The 14831-nt window shown below is 43.8% G+C and overlaps 1 protein-coding gene across 2 annotated transcripts in view; it reads right to left on the reverse strand.

The window, feature by feature from the left end:
• obscna (obscurin, cytoskeletal calmodulin and titin-interacting RhoGEF a) overlaps nt 1-14831 on the reverse strand; it is a 38327-nt gene that overhangs the window by 21012 nt on the left and 2484 nt on the right. The window contains exons 5-37 of one of the 2 annotated variants that reach the window (XM_085774393.1): nt 14676-14780; nt 14318-14584; nt 13870-14139; nt 13055-13321; nt 12659-12922; nt 12300-12566; nt 11934-12203; nt 11580-11846; nt 11144-11410; nt 10630-10902; nt 10278-10541; nt 9900-10166; nt 9355-9621; nt 8979-9248; nt 8556-8822; nt 8160-8435; nt 7440-7706; nt 7307-7333; nt 6350-6616; nt 5910-6176; nt 5557-5823; nt 5150-5416; nt 4801-5067; nt 4377-4643; nt 3894-4163; nt 3434-3730; nt 2992-3249; nt 2540-2806; nt 2009-2275; nt 1525-1791; nt 1030-1296; nt 591-857; nt 146-412 (exon numbers count right to left, since the gene is read on the reverse strand). In XM_085774393.1, coding sequence (XP_085630519.1) covers nt 146-412; nt 591-857; nt 1030-1296; nt 1525-1791; nt 2009-2275; nt 2540-2806; nt 2992-3249; nt 3434-3730; nt 3894-4163; nt 4377-4643; nt 4801-5067; nt 5150-5416; nt 5557-5823; nt 5910-6176; nt 6350-6616; nt 7307-7333; nt 7440-7706; nt 8160-8435; nt 8556-8822; nt 8979-9248; nt 9355-9621; nt 9900-10166; nt 10278-10541; nt 10630-10902; nt 11144-11410; nt 11580-11846; nt 11934-12203; nt 12300-12566; nt 12659-12922; nt 13055-13321; nt 13870-14139; nt 14318-14584; nt 14676-14780 — 8451 coding nt within the window. The remainder of the gene's footprint in view (nt 1-145; nt 413-590; nt 858-1029; nt 1297-1524; nt 1792-2008; nt 2276-2539; nt 2807-2991; nt 3250-3433; nt 3731-3893; nt 4164-4376; nt 4644-4800; nt 5068-5149; nt 5417-5556; nt 5824-5909; nt 6177-6349; nt 6617-7306; nt 7334-7439; nt 7707-8159; nt 8436-8555; nt 8823-8978; nt 9249-9354; nt 9622-9899; nt 10167-10277; nt 10542-10629; nt 10903-11143; nt 11411-11579; nt 11847-11933; nt 12204-12299; nt 12567-12658; nt 12923-13054; nt 13322-13869; nt 14140-14317; nt 14585-14675; nt 14781-14831) is intronic. The other variant, XM_085774394.1, reaches the window with a different exon arrangement.

Consider the following 14831-nt stretch of genomic DNA (forward strand, 5'->3'; position numbering starts at 1 on the left):
ATACATTAAGGGAAATTGGACAATAGAAAGCCAAAGATGTATTTGTTAAAGAAGACTCTTTGACTAACTTACAAATGAACACACAGTTTTCTTAGGTGGTAAAAAGCATGCAGAACAAACACTAAATGGTTTACAATTCGCCCACCTTTTACTGTGACATTTGCGGTTGTCTCTGCACTCCCTGCTTGACATGTGTAGCTGCCGCTGTCCTCAGGTTTGAGCTCCTTGATGTGTAACTGGAGGACGCAGCCATCTTGTTTCATCTCATATTTCCTGTTTGCTCTAAGTGGCAGCCTGTTCTTCTTCCATTGCATCGACGCTCCAGGTTTAGACAGCTCACAGGACAAGGAGACTGCACCTCCCTCCTCAACCTCCACACGTGTTAATTCTTTCTTAAAGAATGGAGCAAGCTCTGGGAAAAATAGCCAAGAAAAAAACATTATAATATCTATAATGTAAAGTGAACAATGTTCGAAACCTCACCTGAACATAATTTGTGACTACATTAACAGGAAAATGTTGTGCAATAAATTGCATGTAGCTACCCTAAAATGTTCTGGTACAAAATATTCAAATCCAAATTCACCCACCTTTCACTGTCACACTTGAAGTGGTCTCTGCACTTCCTGCTTGACATGTGTAGCTGCCACTGTCCTCAGGTTTGAGCTCCTTGATGTGGAGCTGCAGGAAGCAGCCGTCCTGCTTCATCTCATACTTCTTGCTAGCTCTCAGCTGTAGCCTGTTCTTCTTCCATTGCACTGACAGCCCAGGTTTAGACACTTCACAGGACAGGGAGACCGAACCTCCTTCCTCAGCCTCCATATTGTGCAATTCTTGTTTGAAAAATGGCAGGAGCTCTGGGAAATATCAAGTGTTTAAGGGAGTAACTTACTTGGGTGTTTAAGCATAGCAGAAACAACATTTGAGACATTCCAGGTGCAGGATAAATAAGATGCAGAAAATATTACTGATAAACACATTCCATGATTTACAGTTTGCTGATACTGTAAAATTTTTCAAAATTCACACCTTTCACAGCCACAGTTGCAGTGGTCTCTACACTTCCTGCTTGACATGTGTAGCTGCCACTGTCCTCAGGTTTTAGTTCCTTAATGTGCAGATGGATGAGGCAGCCATCCTGTTCCATCCCATACTTGCTGCTGGCTCTCAAAGGCAGCTTGTTCTTCTTCCATTGCACTGACAGTCCAGGTTTGGACAGTTCACAGGACAGGGAGACAGCACCCCCCTCCTCTGCCTTTACATTCTGCAGTTCCTCTTTGAAAAATGGTGGAAGTTCTGGGAAAGTTAAGAGTTTGAGGAGCCAAAGAAGAAGGAGGGATCATGTTAGTATTGAATAGCCCACTTGTACAATAGATTGCTACTGTTCGCTCCATCTAATATCAACTCATGCATCAAACATAGAAATTATCTTCAGTAAGTTTAGATTATAATAAGAAACCTTTCTATGATCTACAAGTTACTGACACCATTTCATTTTCCATGTAGATGTCCAAATTCACTCACCTTTCACAGCCACTGTTGCTGTGGTCTCCACACTTCCTGCTTGACATGTGTAGCTGCCACTGTCCTCAGGTCTGAGCTCCTTGATGTGCAGCTGGAGAAGGCAGCCATCTTGTTTCATCCCGTACTTGCTGCTGGCTCTCAAAGGCAGCTTGTTCTTCTTCCATTGCACCGACAGCCCAGGTTTAGAAACTTCACAGGACAGGGAGACTGTACCCCCCTCCTCTGCCTTTACATTCTGTAGTTCCTCTTTGAAAAATGGTGGGAGCTCTGGGAAAGTTAAGAGTTTGCGGAGGCAAAGAATTAGTAGAGATAATGTCCGTATTTAATACCTGCTTATATGGTAGATGACCTTGTACCGTATCAACTCACACATCAAACATTCAAATTATCTTTATTAAGTTTAGATTATAATAAGAAACTTTTCAATGATCTAGATGTTACCGACACCGTCACATTTTCAATGTAGCTCTCCAAATTCACTCACCTTTCACTGTCACAGTTGCAGTTGTCTCTACACTTCCAGCCTGGCATGTATAGTGGCCACTGTCCTCAGGTTTGAGCTCTGCGATGTGGAGCTGGAGGATGCAGCCATCCTGCTTCATCTCATACTTCCTGCTATCTCTCAGTAGCACTCTATTCCTCTTCCATTGCACTGACGCTCCAGGTTTAGACAGCTCACAGGACAGGGAGAGTGCACCTCCCTCCTCAGCCTCCATGCGTCTTAACTCTTTCTTGAAGAATGGAGGGAGCTCTGGGGAAAAGGGGTTTTGCAGAAGAAAAATTATACATTTTTGGATTTAAGTTGTCATAAAAAAGTAACTTGTTACCTTTCTATTTAGGTATAACAGTATGTGCAGTTTTTCAGGCAAGTAAAACAATCATGGGGACGCAACAAAGAGTTATCGTACTTGACAAGAAAATGTACTAATAAAATTGCATTCATATGCTGTATTTGGAAATTGTCAAGAGTACAGAAAGTCCATTCACTGCTATGCACACGTCGAACTTCACACACCTTTCACTGTCACAGTTGAAGTGGTCTCTGCACTTCCTGCTTGACACGTGTAGCTGCCACTGTCCTCAAGTTCAAGCTCTTTGATGCGAAGCTGGAGGAAGCAGCCATCCTGCTTTATCTCATACTTCCTGCTGGCTCTTAGCGGCAGTCTGTTCTTCTTCCATTGAATTGGTACTCCCAGTTTAGACAGCTCACAGTAGAGAGAGACCGAACCTCCCTCCTCCGCTTCCACACTCTGCAAATCTTCCTGGAAGAATGGAGGGAGCTCTGGAAAAATAGGAGAAAAAAAGCAGAGTTGGAGACATTTGGTGATATAAGAATTCAGAGTATGATTTGACAAATCTGTTCAAAATTCAAAGAAAGTAGACACAGCAATAAGCATACCAAGGGACAAAGCTAGCAACTTAAATTCAACATCAATCAACCTCCAAAGAGCAACAATACATTTTTACCTGTTACGGTAAGTTTGGCACTGCTTTGGACATCTCCTGTATCACAGCAGTATGTGCCAGTATCCAGGGGCTCCACGTCATAGATGAGCAGTAGGTTGACTTTCCCTTCCTTACGCAACTCATATTTATCACCATTGCAAAGGGGAATATGGTTGCGTCTCCAGGTAACCGATGAGGTAAAGTCGGAGATTGTGCAGGACAAAGTGGCTGTTTCTCCCTCCAAGATCACAACGTCTTTAGGCTTTTCCTCGAATAAAACTGGAATTTGAAATCACATGCCACTTTATGATGACAATAATATAAAAATGATAGGAGAGTGTTTGCAATAAATCGAGCATCATGGTTGTACTTGAGAAGTGTTGGGTTTCTACATTCATTATGTGACAACTGAGTCAACATGGTGGAAACTGTTATATATTTCTACCCTTCTGTTTTTGCTCACCTTTGGGCTTTGGGACCACTAACAGAGATGCAGAGGTCCTCTCATCCCCAATCACAAATGCCACGATCCCTGTCTCTTCAGGTGTTGTCATGGTGAGGACCAGTCGGTGCTGGCGACCACGGCATGTCATCTGGTTCATCTCGTTCCTTTGGAGAGGGCTGGAACCGAGCCACCAGACACCTTCACTCACGTCCGAGTGGCTCAGCTCACACACAAACTCTGCATCCTCTCCTGCTGTCACCGTTATCTCTTGCAGTTCTTTAACAATCCGCACGCGCTCTGTGGAAGAGGAAAGAGCTAGATACAGCTCGTTTTTTAGAGATGGAATATGATATATTTACATGAACCTAGCTGAGAATGGCCTGTCGGTTATTTTCATGCCACATTTCTCTTAAAGTAAATGAATTATCCACATCTATCAATGAATGAGGGATGGAATTCCACTGCAGTTTCTACGTACCCCTTACAGTCAGCTTGGCAGTGGTCTTCTTGCCTCTGGTGATGCAGTTGTACTCTCCAGCATCCTCAAGAAGCAACTTCTTGATCTCCAGAGAATGAATGGGGCCTGTCTTCTTTAAAATGTACCGTCCTCCCTCCTCTATCACATCGTTGTCCTTCTTCCAAGTGACAGGCACATTAGCACTGGAAACTTCACAAGACAGCAGCACAGATTTCCCCTCCATTACAGCTTGGTTCTCCAATTCCTTCTCAAAGAACACGGACGCTGCAGCTGAGTAAAGAACAGACAGGAGATATCATGTTACAAAAAGTACAGTACAGAAATAATCTGCTTGTAAAGGAAACAAGGTGTGATCTAACTAATCAGTGGACTTGATCAGGGGTAAAATACGAACGTTACTGATGAACACAGATATACACAGGAGGTGCTGACATTGGTTTGGTTTTGGTTTGAGAGATCACAAAATTGGAGCATGTCAAATACCTCTCACGTTCACTTCAGCTGTTGTCCTCTGCTCTCCAAAGACACAGCTGTACTCTCCAACATCCTCTGGCTGGATGTTTTTGATGTGCATCTCTGCTACGTTCCCACGCAGCATCATCTGATACCTCCCTCCATGATAGATCTGGTCGTCCGACTTCCACCACTGCACAGGCACCCCGGCCCTGGACAGTTCACAGCGAAGGATCACAACACCTCCTTCGCGGGCCTCCTGGTTCTTCAGACCCATTTTAAAGGTGAGGGGAATAGCTTTGGGTTTTGGAATGAAAAAACAAAGTTCATGTTGTGTTTTGAGAGCAGATTTTTTTTTTTTAAAGGTACATTTTCCACAGTCAAAACAGCCAGTTAATAATAATAGCTAATGTTGCTGTTGCAAACATGTACTTACAGTCTAATCTCTTCTTACCTGTAATGGTGACATTAGCTGTGGTCTTGGCATCACCATAGACACAGCTGTAGACTCCACTGTCCTCCAACTGTGTGTTTTTGATGGTCAGCTCCATGACGCTGTTTCGGTTTTTAATCTGATACTTGAAATTATTCTTCAGGAGCTCTTCTCCTTTCCTCCACTCCACAGCAAGGCCAGGCTTAGATAACTCACAGCTCAATGTCACACTGTTCTCCTCCTCCACCTGCAGGTTCCTTAACTTTGTCTTGAATGTGATCGGAGGAGCTGCATGGGGACAGGCCGTTATCAGTTATGTTACAGCAGTTATTATCAACTACTTATTAATCAGGTTTCAACCATATATTACCCTTGACAGTGAGCTCTGCAGTTGACTGGCAGTCTTTGGTCTTACAGGTGTATTTCCCAGCGTCACCTTCCTCCACATTGTTGACGATGAGTTTTGTGAGACATCCCTCCTGTTTCATCTCATATTTGTATCCAGGTTTTAGGATGACTCTGCCTCTCCTCCAGTCCACTGGAGCTCCGGGTTTGGAGATCTCACAGCAGAAAACTCCACTGTCGCCTTCCTTTATTTCCAAATTCTCAACCTCTTGCTTAAATGTTACAGGAAGCGCTGAGACAAAACAATAAGCACAGCAACACTAAGCAGAAATATCAAGCATATCTCATGTGGTTGTGTAAGACACAAAAACACCAGATGAACTGTGTCTTTCCCTGTTACCTTTCATTTGTGTCAAGTATGGTGAAGCATACCTCTTACTTTGATTTCCGCTGAAGTCACAGCAGCACCAGCAAAGCAACAGTACTCCCCAGCATCTGTGAGAGTAAGGCCCCTAATCAGCATCTCAGCTGCCCTTCCCTCTTGCTTCATCTGATATTTTTCTCCCTCCTTCAGAAGTTGAGCATCTCTCCTCCACTCCACCGGGACTCCTGGCTTAGAGAGCTCACAGCGCAGCGTCACACAGCCCTCCTCCGCCGCCTCCTGGTTCTTAAGTTTCTGCTTGAAAGTCACTGGGATCGCTGAGGAGAGATAAATCAGACAGATATTTAAAGTGCAGCACAAAACCTTTTTTTGTTACATAGTGATACTGCACAACGTCTCTAACCAGTGATGATGATGGTGGCAGTAGTCTGTATGTCTTCACACACACAGCTGAATGTGCCACTGTCCTCAGGCTGGCTTTTCCTGATGAGGAGCTCCTGTGTGGAGCCGTTCTGCTTCATCTGGTATTTCTCTCCGCTGGTCAGCACATTGTCTCCTTTCTTCCACTGCACTGCAGTGTCAGGTTTGGAGAGCTCACAGGTGAGGGTCACCCCATTGCCCTCCTGGACTTGAATATTTTTCAGTTCTTGAAGGAATTTGATGGGCCGCTCTGGAGAAGACAGTCAGACAAAAATAAAAAAATTACATCTACCATGTTAAATTAAACTTTAACTTTAACATTTAACTTTTTTCGATAGACTGTGAGGCTATGAGCTCCTTGAGTACTCGAAAAACCCATAAAAGCAATGACGTGCACCCTGCTGTGTTTGATGTAGTGCTCACCGTTCACCATGATCCTAGCGGTCGTCCTCTCTTCTCCACATATACAGGTATAATCTCCAGTGTCGTCCAGGCCGAGGTCTGCAACCTTCATCTCCACTTGAAGCTCCTTCTTCCTCATCTGATACTTGTCTCCGGGCCTCAGCAGCTCACCTCTTCGCCTCCACTCCACCGCAGGGGCAGGTTTGGTGAGCTCACACCGCAGAACTACACTGTTACCCTCCGTCACCTCCTGGTTAACTAGTGGCAGCTTGAAACTTGGGGGTAAAGCTGTCAACAACCGAGAATGAGAAGATGTTTAAGCACACAGGTGAAAATCTCTTGAAAGGATTAACACAATAGGGTTCAAATCAGTGGATACGTAGTGATTAACCTATAAACTACACAAATAAGAGTTGTTGTTTGTTTTTTTTACATGTTACAGCTCACTCAATACCATCTCAAGAATAATAGGAATGGACAGACACCGAACACAAAAAGAAAAATCTTCTGCTTTTAGGGAAAACATGTGAAAAACAGTAAACATAACAACAGACAGAATCAATATTTCGCTGACATGTTGCAGCAGTGATGTAAGCAACATGGCAGGTCAAGTCATGCTAAAGTCAATCTATTACTTTAAGGTTGAACAGTGGACACTGATAACAGATTATAACATAATCCATTATAGATTATTATCATTTTTATAATAATGGACTAAATCATAATCAATGATCAGCGATTAGTTATTATCTTTTATATGGAAAAACTAATGCTACATGTAAGCGTTTAGTTACAGATCTACTTGGATGGATCAAATGACAAACATCCTATGTGATATGACAGAGTACTGCTTAGCCATAGTCAGGCTGGATGACTAGATGAGTAAAAATAGACTCTCCATTGAGGTTTAATGGAGGTCACACAAAGCTACTACCCACTGGGTCTATTTTGTTTTTGTTGTACTATATCGAAGCTGACCTCTTTGACGTCTGCGCGCAGGTGATTCTGTTGAATACATTGGGAAAATTTACAAAAGGGAAAATAAATACTTTTCAAAATCAACAGAAATCAAAACTCTGAGGGAGAATTTCTAAATAGAAACTTGTCTCACCTTGGACGGTGAGCTCGGCAGATGATTGGCTGTCTTTGGTCTTGCAGGTGTATTTTCCAGCATCGCTCTCCTCTATGTTGTTTATGACCAGTTTAGTGAGACGTCCCTCCAGCTTCATCTCATATTTCTCTCCAGGTTTCAGGACGGCTCGGCCTTTCCTCCACTCCACCGGAGCTCCAGGTTTGGAGAGCTCACAGCAGAAAACTCCACTCTCCCCTTCCATCACCACCAGGCGCTGGATCTCTCGTTTGAACGTCACAGGGAGCGCTGTTTCAGGCACAAAAGAAATTCCTTTATTCACCTCGCTGTCTCTGCTAACTCCAAGAATGATGTCCATATACTGTAACTCAAATGATATGAGTCCTCTTCAAGATTCTTTGGGCTTTCCTTCTGACTCCTTGGATTTTGTTTTAGCAATATATATGAAAAGCAGATACTGACATACTCATTCAGCTGATCGTTGTGGTAAAAATAAGCAATTGTGATTTTTGACTTTACATTAAAGCAGGTTTATGTATATTTGTGATATAAAGTAAATAAGAAATACCAAAAAAATTGGAACACTATTTAAAATGACAATTAAAAAGCTATTCTGTAATTACATAGTTTCTTTTATACTGCTACTATCTAATATACATTTATGGGAATAAAATTCCATTTTGTGGCAATAACTAATGTGTCCTTGTTTGTTTTCCCTCGTGTTTCATGCTTCAAACTTACGTTTCACTTTGATTTCAGCTGTGGTTTTCTCATCTCCTGTGATGCAGCTGTACTTTCCTGCATCATCCAGTTGGACACTGAGGATGGTTAACATAGCCGTCTTTCCTTCTACTTTCATCTGATACTTCCCTTGAGATAGCTCCTCAGAGAGCTCCTGGCCTTCTCTCTGCCACTGCAATGGGACCCCTTTCTTTGACAACTCACAGCGTAACGTTACACTCTTCCCCTCTTCGGCCTCCTGGATCTTCAGGCTCACTTTAAATGTGGCAGGAACCGCTGTTCAATGAAATACAGATGCTGTTTATACATGGGAAAAAGAACACCAGCAATAATACTGATGAGGCACAAGTAAACAGTTATACATACAGTATTACCGTACCATTACCACACACTTACCAATAACTTTAACAGTGGCTTTTGTCTTCTGTTCTCTGCACACACAGGTGTATACACCACTGTCTTCTGGCAGAGCATCTCTGATGGTCAACTCCAGAGCAAAGTCCCTCTGCTTAATCTGGTACTTGTCTCCATCCTCCAGCACATCTCCGGCGAGCCTCCACTCCACAGGGACTCCAGGTTTCGAGAGCTCACAACACAAAGTGACGCTATTTCCTTCCTCGACTTGGAGGTTCCTCAACTTTTGCTTGAAGGTGATGGGAAGAGCTAAAAGCCGACATTAGAATAATGAAGGAAAAGAACAGAATCATCTCAGCCCTCGAAATCATGTAACTGTATGCTATTCTGCTTTGAGTGGTCTTTCAAAACAGACCTTAAGTAGAGTAGTAGACCATGATAAAATATTGTCAATAATAGACCTACCATTTACAGTCAGGGTTGCAGTGGTCTCTATGTTTCCACAGATACATGTGTAGATATTGCTGTCCTCAGGTGTCACATTGGAGATCCTCAATTCAATCAGCATGTCTCTCTGCCGCATATGATATTTCTCTCCATTCCTGATGAGTTCATTGCCCCTCTTCCTCCACTCCACAGTGTGACCAGATTTAGACAGCTCACAGCGTAAAGTCGCTGTGTTGCCTTCCTCAATCTGCACGTTCCTCAGCTTCTGCTTGAAGGTGACTGGGAGAGCTGGGAAGGCATAGATGGTAAGGCAGAATTATAAAATGTATTTGTTAAGGTTAAAATTGACTTGAAACTTATTAACTTGTCAGTTTATTGAAAAATCACATCCTACCAGTGATTTTGACAGTGGCAGATGTCATCTGATCAGCGCACACACAGCTGTAGACCCCACTATCCTGAGGCATAGGCTTCCATATCATGAGCTCTAATGTGGTTTCCCATTTCCTTATCTGATACTTGACCCCATTCTTCAGCAGCTCATCATCTTTCCTCCACTCCACTGGTATTCCAGGTTTGGACAGCTCACAGCGCAATATGACATTGTTGCCCTCCTCTGCTTGCATGTCCTTTAGTTGTTGTACAAAGGAAATAGGAATAGCTGGAAAAAGGAAGAGGTGACACACATATTAAATATTATATCTGGGAGCTATTTTAGCACTTCTGGGTACCAAGCTGTGAAGCAAAATGATACTGACATACAGTAGGAGGCAAGTCTAGCTCATCTGTAGTGATACTGCATGCTTCATGGCTGGAATCAGCCATTTAAATAAATGATTTTATTAAAATTAACATGAAATTGATTTTCAAATAATTGTCAAACAACAGTTTTAGTAGGATTAATTAAATGTGATGACAGATGAATCATATTGGTCTTACCTTGTACTTTGATAGTTGCTGTTGTGCGGTGATCTCGGCACTGACAGGTGTATTCTCCTGAGTCCTCTGGCTTTACGCCTTTGATGGTCAGAGAGTTGATTGTCTTCCTCTGCTTCATCACGTACTTGTCTCCTGCTCTGATGCTCTCGAAACCTTTCCTCCAGTGGTACTGGACCCCCGGCAAAGAGTACTCACAGGTCAGAGTCACAGTCTCTCCCTCTTTGGCCTCCATAGTTTTCAGAGGCTGAGTGAACTCTGCTGGGATGGCTAAAAAAAAAAAAAAAGAGGACACCATTTCTCTTGAGTTTTTCAGATACTTTTGTCATTCACAGCAGTTGAAGTCTAATAACAATACACTTTGACATTTTTTATTCAAACCTTTGACAGTTACAACCGCTCTAGTTGTAACAGATCCAGCGCTGCACTCATACACCCCAGCATCACCGTTGCAGACCTCTCGGATTGTCATTCGAGCCTCGCAGCCAGAGCGACTCGCAAAATATCTGGATGAGCTCCACATCAGGCAGCCATCTTTGTACCAGAGGATGTGACATGGCTTCGAGGTCACACACGACAAAACCAAACCACCTCCTTCAATAGCCTCACAGTCCTCCAGTGCTTTAATGATGGTAGGGCGCCTTTCTGCAAACGCAAAGAGATGAAACCAAATCAAAGCAAACTAAAACGTGACATAGAAAACTTACACTACAACCTCTGATCAAAGACTCACCTCTAACCAGCAGTGAGGCATATGATCTTTTGTCCCCTGCAGAAAATGAAATAGTGCCGGTGTCTTTGCGGGCAAGCTGCTTAAACGTGAGGGTGTGGTAGCCTCCATGAATCATCTGGATCTCATTGAGCTCATTAGTGTACAGCAGAGTCTCATCCAGGTACCACCTCACCCCGATGTAGTCACTGGGACAGATTCGACATCTGAATGTTACCGTGTCGCCCTCGAGACACTCAACATCCTCTAGTTCATCCAGGATCAACACCTTCTGGCCTACATGAAACATGGAAGAAATGGAAAAGTAAAAAACAAAAAACACTTCACACTGACAAGACTCACAAGACTCAATTAAAGCTGAGTAAAGGGATAGTACTTTATGCAGTATGCCAAGATTTCTACCACCGAACTGGCAATTGATATAAAGATCTGTCTCATATCATCCATCACTTGGCCCCAGCTGACATTACATAAACACATCTCATCCACAGCGATGCAGTGTCCAGTGCGGTCTCACCCTGCACAGTCAGCTGTGCTCGGCTCTGCATGGTACCGACATCACACGTGTAACTATCTGTGTCTGACTTCTCCAGACAGGTGATGGTGAGGGACAGCACCACGCCCTTCTGCCTGATGACGTACTTCCTCCCAGACCTCAGCTCCATCATTCCCCTCAACCATTTCACACGTTTGGCTGGCCGCCTGGTTTCACACTCCAGGGTCACTTTACCCTTTTCCTCTGCTCGCGTGTCCCTCAGCTCCCTTGCAAATGTGTGCTGGAGTTCTGGTGAAGTTGAGAAAATTGAGTCAACCTTCACAGTTAGTGCAGTAGTCAACGACCTACATTGCAAAATAGGACATTGGAGAGCAGCGCTGGTTTACACAACAGTGCGATAAGGACCATTATGTTGCATTGTTAACGGATAGCAGGTATTTTGAGTATTCTCACCTACCTCTGATCTCCAACTTGGCACGTGAGGCAACTCCTTCAGCCTCACAACTGTACTCCCCAGAGTCTTTGATGGTGGTGTTCTTGATCACCAGCCGCGCTAAGTTCTTCTCCACGCTCATCTCATACCTAGGGCCTGGTCTGATTACACGGCCATTCTTCAGCCAACGGATGGTGACGTCTGGTTTGGTGATTTCACAGCTCAGCTCAGCGTCTTCACCTGGCACCGCCTTGACATTCAGCAGGTCCCTAAAGATGTGAACTGGTTTCTCTAAAGGAGGGGAAATGCAGTCGCACACAATCAGGTGTTGTTTTGTATGAATACATCTCAAACACGTACAACTGCTGATAATTATACCTTGAACGAAAAGCATGGTCGTACAGCTGAGGTCCTTAATGGTGAAGACCACATCTCCAGCGTCGGTTAGTACAGCATCTTTGATGGTCATTTTGTACTTGCGGCCATTGTTGATCAACTGCATCCGGCTGTTAGTGACCACCACCTGGCCATTGATTGTCCAGGCGGGTTCACCATCAAGATCGTGGGAGAGGAGACACTCAAAAGTGCAGCTTTCACCCTCCAGGACAGAGGTTGTTTTTATACGCTGAAGAATTGTAATATGTAAATCTGTAGAAAGATATTACAGAAACTATATCTTAGCAGTGAAGTTTGTATTGCGTATAGCTCTTCCCAAATGACTTGAGCATTTTTCCTCTTACTTACCATGTACAGTAACTTTAGCCTTGGTCTGGCTGGTACCCAGGTCACAGGTGTATTGTCCAGCATCATCCTTACTAAGTGAATGGACAATCAGCGCCATGGACTTCCCAAACTGTAGTATTTCATGTTTATCATCAGCTGTCAGGACTGAACCGTCCTTTCTCCAAACAGGGGTCACCGTCTCTTTGGAAATTTCACACTGCAGGCAGACCTCCCCTTGCTCTTCGCCCACAGCATCCTCCAGAGACCTCAGAAATACTGCTGGACGCTCTGAAATACAAAGAGCAGCATAATTCATGACAACTGTGTTCAGATGTTTCTCAGAAATAGGACAAAAATCATTCCCTTTAAATATTTCTGACCTTTGACCTTTAAGGTTGTGGTCTCAGAGAGAAGGCCTGCTTTAAATGTGACCCTGCTCTCCTGTGGCCGCAGCTTCTTGATTGTGAGGCTGTGCATTGTACCCATGTGCTGGATCCTGTTGATGGCATTGGAATAGAGGCGAACGTTGTTGAAAAGCCACTCCACGTTGGCGACCACATAGTTGAGCTCACATGAGAAAGTGGCGACGCCATCCTCCTCGATTTCCACTGGCTCAAGGTGTTTGACCAACTTAAGTGTTCGTGCTACAAAGACAAAAGTTATTATATAGTGAAATTCAATGAGCTAACATATAAAAGCAGTGTGATAAAAATCTGAGAACACTGAACAGGACCATATTGTGCTTTATAACCCAGTTTCCCCAAACCTTAACCTACCTTCTACTTTCACATGAGCTGTGCTCTGTGAACCTCCAGCCATGCAGCGGTACTGTCCTGAATCTATCCCTGTCAAACCATGGATGGTGAGCTCTGCTCGGTTCCCCTCTCTCTTCATGCTATACTTGTTTGAAGTCTTCAGAGCGGTCCGACCTTTAAACCACCGCACCAGCCTGGGAGAAGGGGCGAACTGACAGCTCAGAGTCACCGAGCTGCTCTCCTTCGTCTCCACATCATCCATGTGGCGAACAACCTGAAGAGGTCGCTCTACGGGGGAGAAAAAAAATGTGGAGAGTGCTTAAAGAGACATTCCCAAAAATGTCCACATTTATTCACTTCATCCTGTTCAGGATCACACACTGTTACACTGTTCAGGATTACACAGAGGATGCAGAACATCTTAGCACTCATTTGACATTAAGCAGGAAAAGGTTTCCAGTCCCTTTTAGGTCAAACACAGGTACTTACAGTGCAGAATGTGTTTTAAGAGGTGCTCTTTTGAGATGACTATTCAGTCTGACTACAAAATAACTTATTTTTGTATTAATGTGAACCTGATATTTTACTGATTATTTACTGACTATTTCTTCAGTTCTCTCCAGTCTCCAGGGTGGTCTTTCCTGTGACAGAGCTAGTAATTCCTAGCTCATAATAAATAAAAACATGCATATATATTAATACTTTTTTACAGAAAATTGCTAAACCACTGCAAAGATATGTGATGGGTGTGGTTTTGGTAGGCTAGACAAATAATACTCTACATGTATTTCATTTCATTTAAACAATCTTTCAAGTAAAAGCAGTATGACACTCACCTTTCACAGTAAGTTGAGCAGTGGAGCGACTCTTTCCAGCCACAAAGAGGACGGGGCCAGACATAGAGCTTTCTGTGGAGGTGAGACAGAGACTGTGGAGGGTGCCCTCCCTGTCGATGTTCACCGCTGCACATGGCTCCAGCACATCACCGTTCAGGGTCCACTTCGGAGGCCTCCCTGATTTTAGGCTGGTCTCCACCTGGAACAGCGCTGGCTCTGGCTCCATCACCTCCACTGAGCTCATCCCCCGCACTATGCTGATAGCCTGCTCTGCATGTACAGCCACAGCGCACATTACCACTACTGACGCATCTCCAGAATTTTAGCATTAATCAATACAGCGCATAAACCATTTTGCATGGTACAGTATTGTAAAAGTGTAGCTTCATGAATGCAAAGCAAACAGTCAGCTATCAAATTTTTGAGTACTATGATTACTGTATCTCACCTTCTACCAAAAGCTGACATGAAGTTTCATCATCTCCTGCGTCACAGGTGTAGGTATCTTCATCTGAGGAGCAGACATTATCGATGGTCAGCTGCCTGTAGACGTCTTGGCTGATTAGTTGGTACTTCGTACTGGGCAGGATCTCCTGCCTGTTCTTGTACCATGTGACTTGAGCATTAGGTCGTGACACCTGGCACTCCAGTAGACCTCGGTGGCGATACATGGCTATCTTGACCCTCAGAGGACGCACTATTTGGACAGGGAGCTCTGAATAAGGGAAGAAGTAATGACAAGCATTATTTTCTCCATAAATTCTTGTTTTATTGTGATACTGATATTGTGATATCAGGTAGTTCACCTTGTACTCTGAGAGTTGCATAGGATGAGACACGCTCTGCAGTGAATTTGATTTCTCCAGTATGCTCTGGCCTGACTGACCTGAAGAGCAAGATGTGAGTTTGACCTGCAATCAGAGCAAAGCAAAATGTTTTATTATCTTTTTAGGTTGTGGTTA

This window comes from Trachurus japonicus, chromosome 4, assembly GCF_045865225.1.
Source record: "Trachurus japonicus isolate A0001 chromosome 4, Traja_1.0".
Lineage (NCBI taxonomy): Eukaryota > Metazoa > Chordata > Actinopteri > Carangiformes > Carangidae > Trachurus > Trachurus japonicus.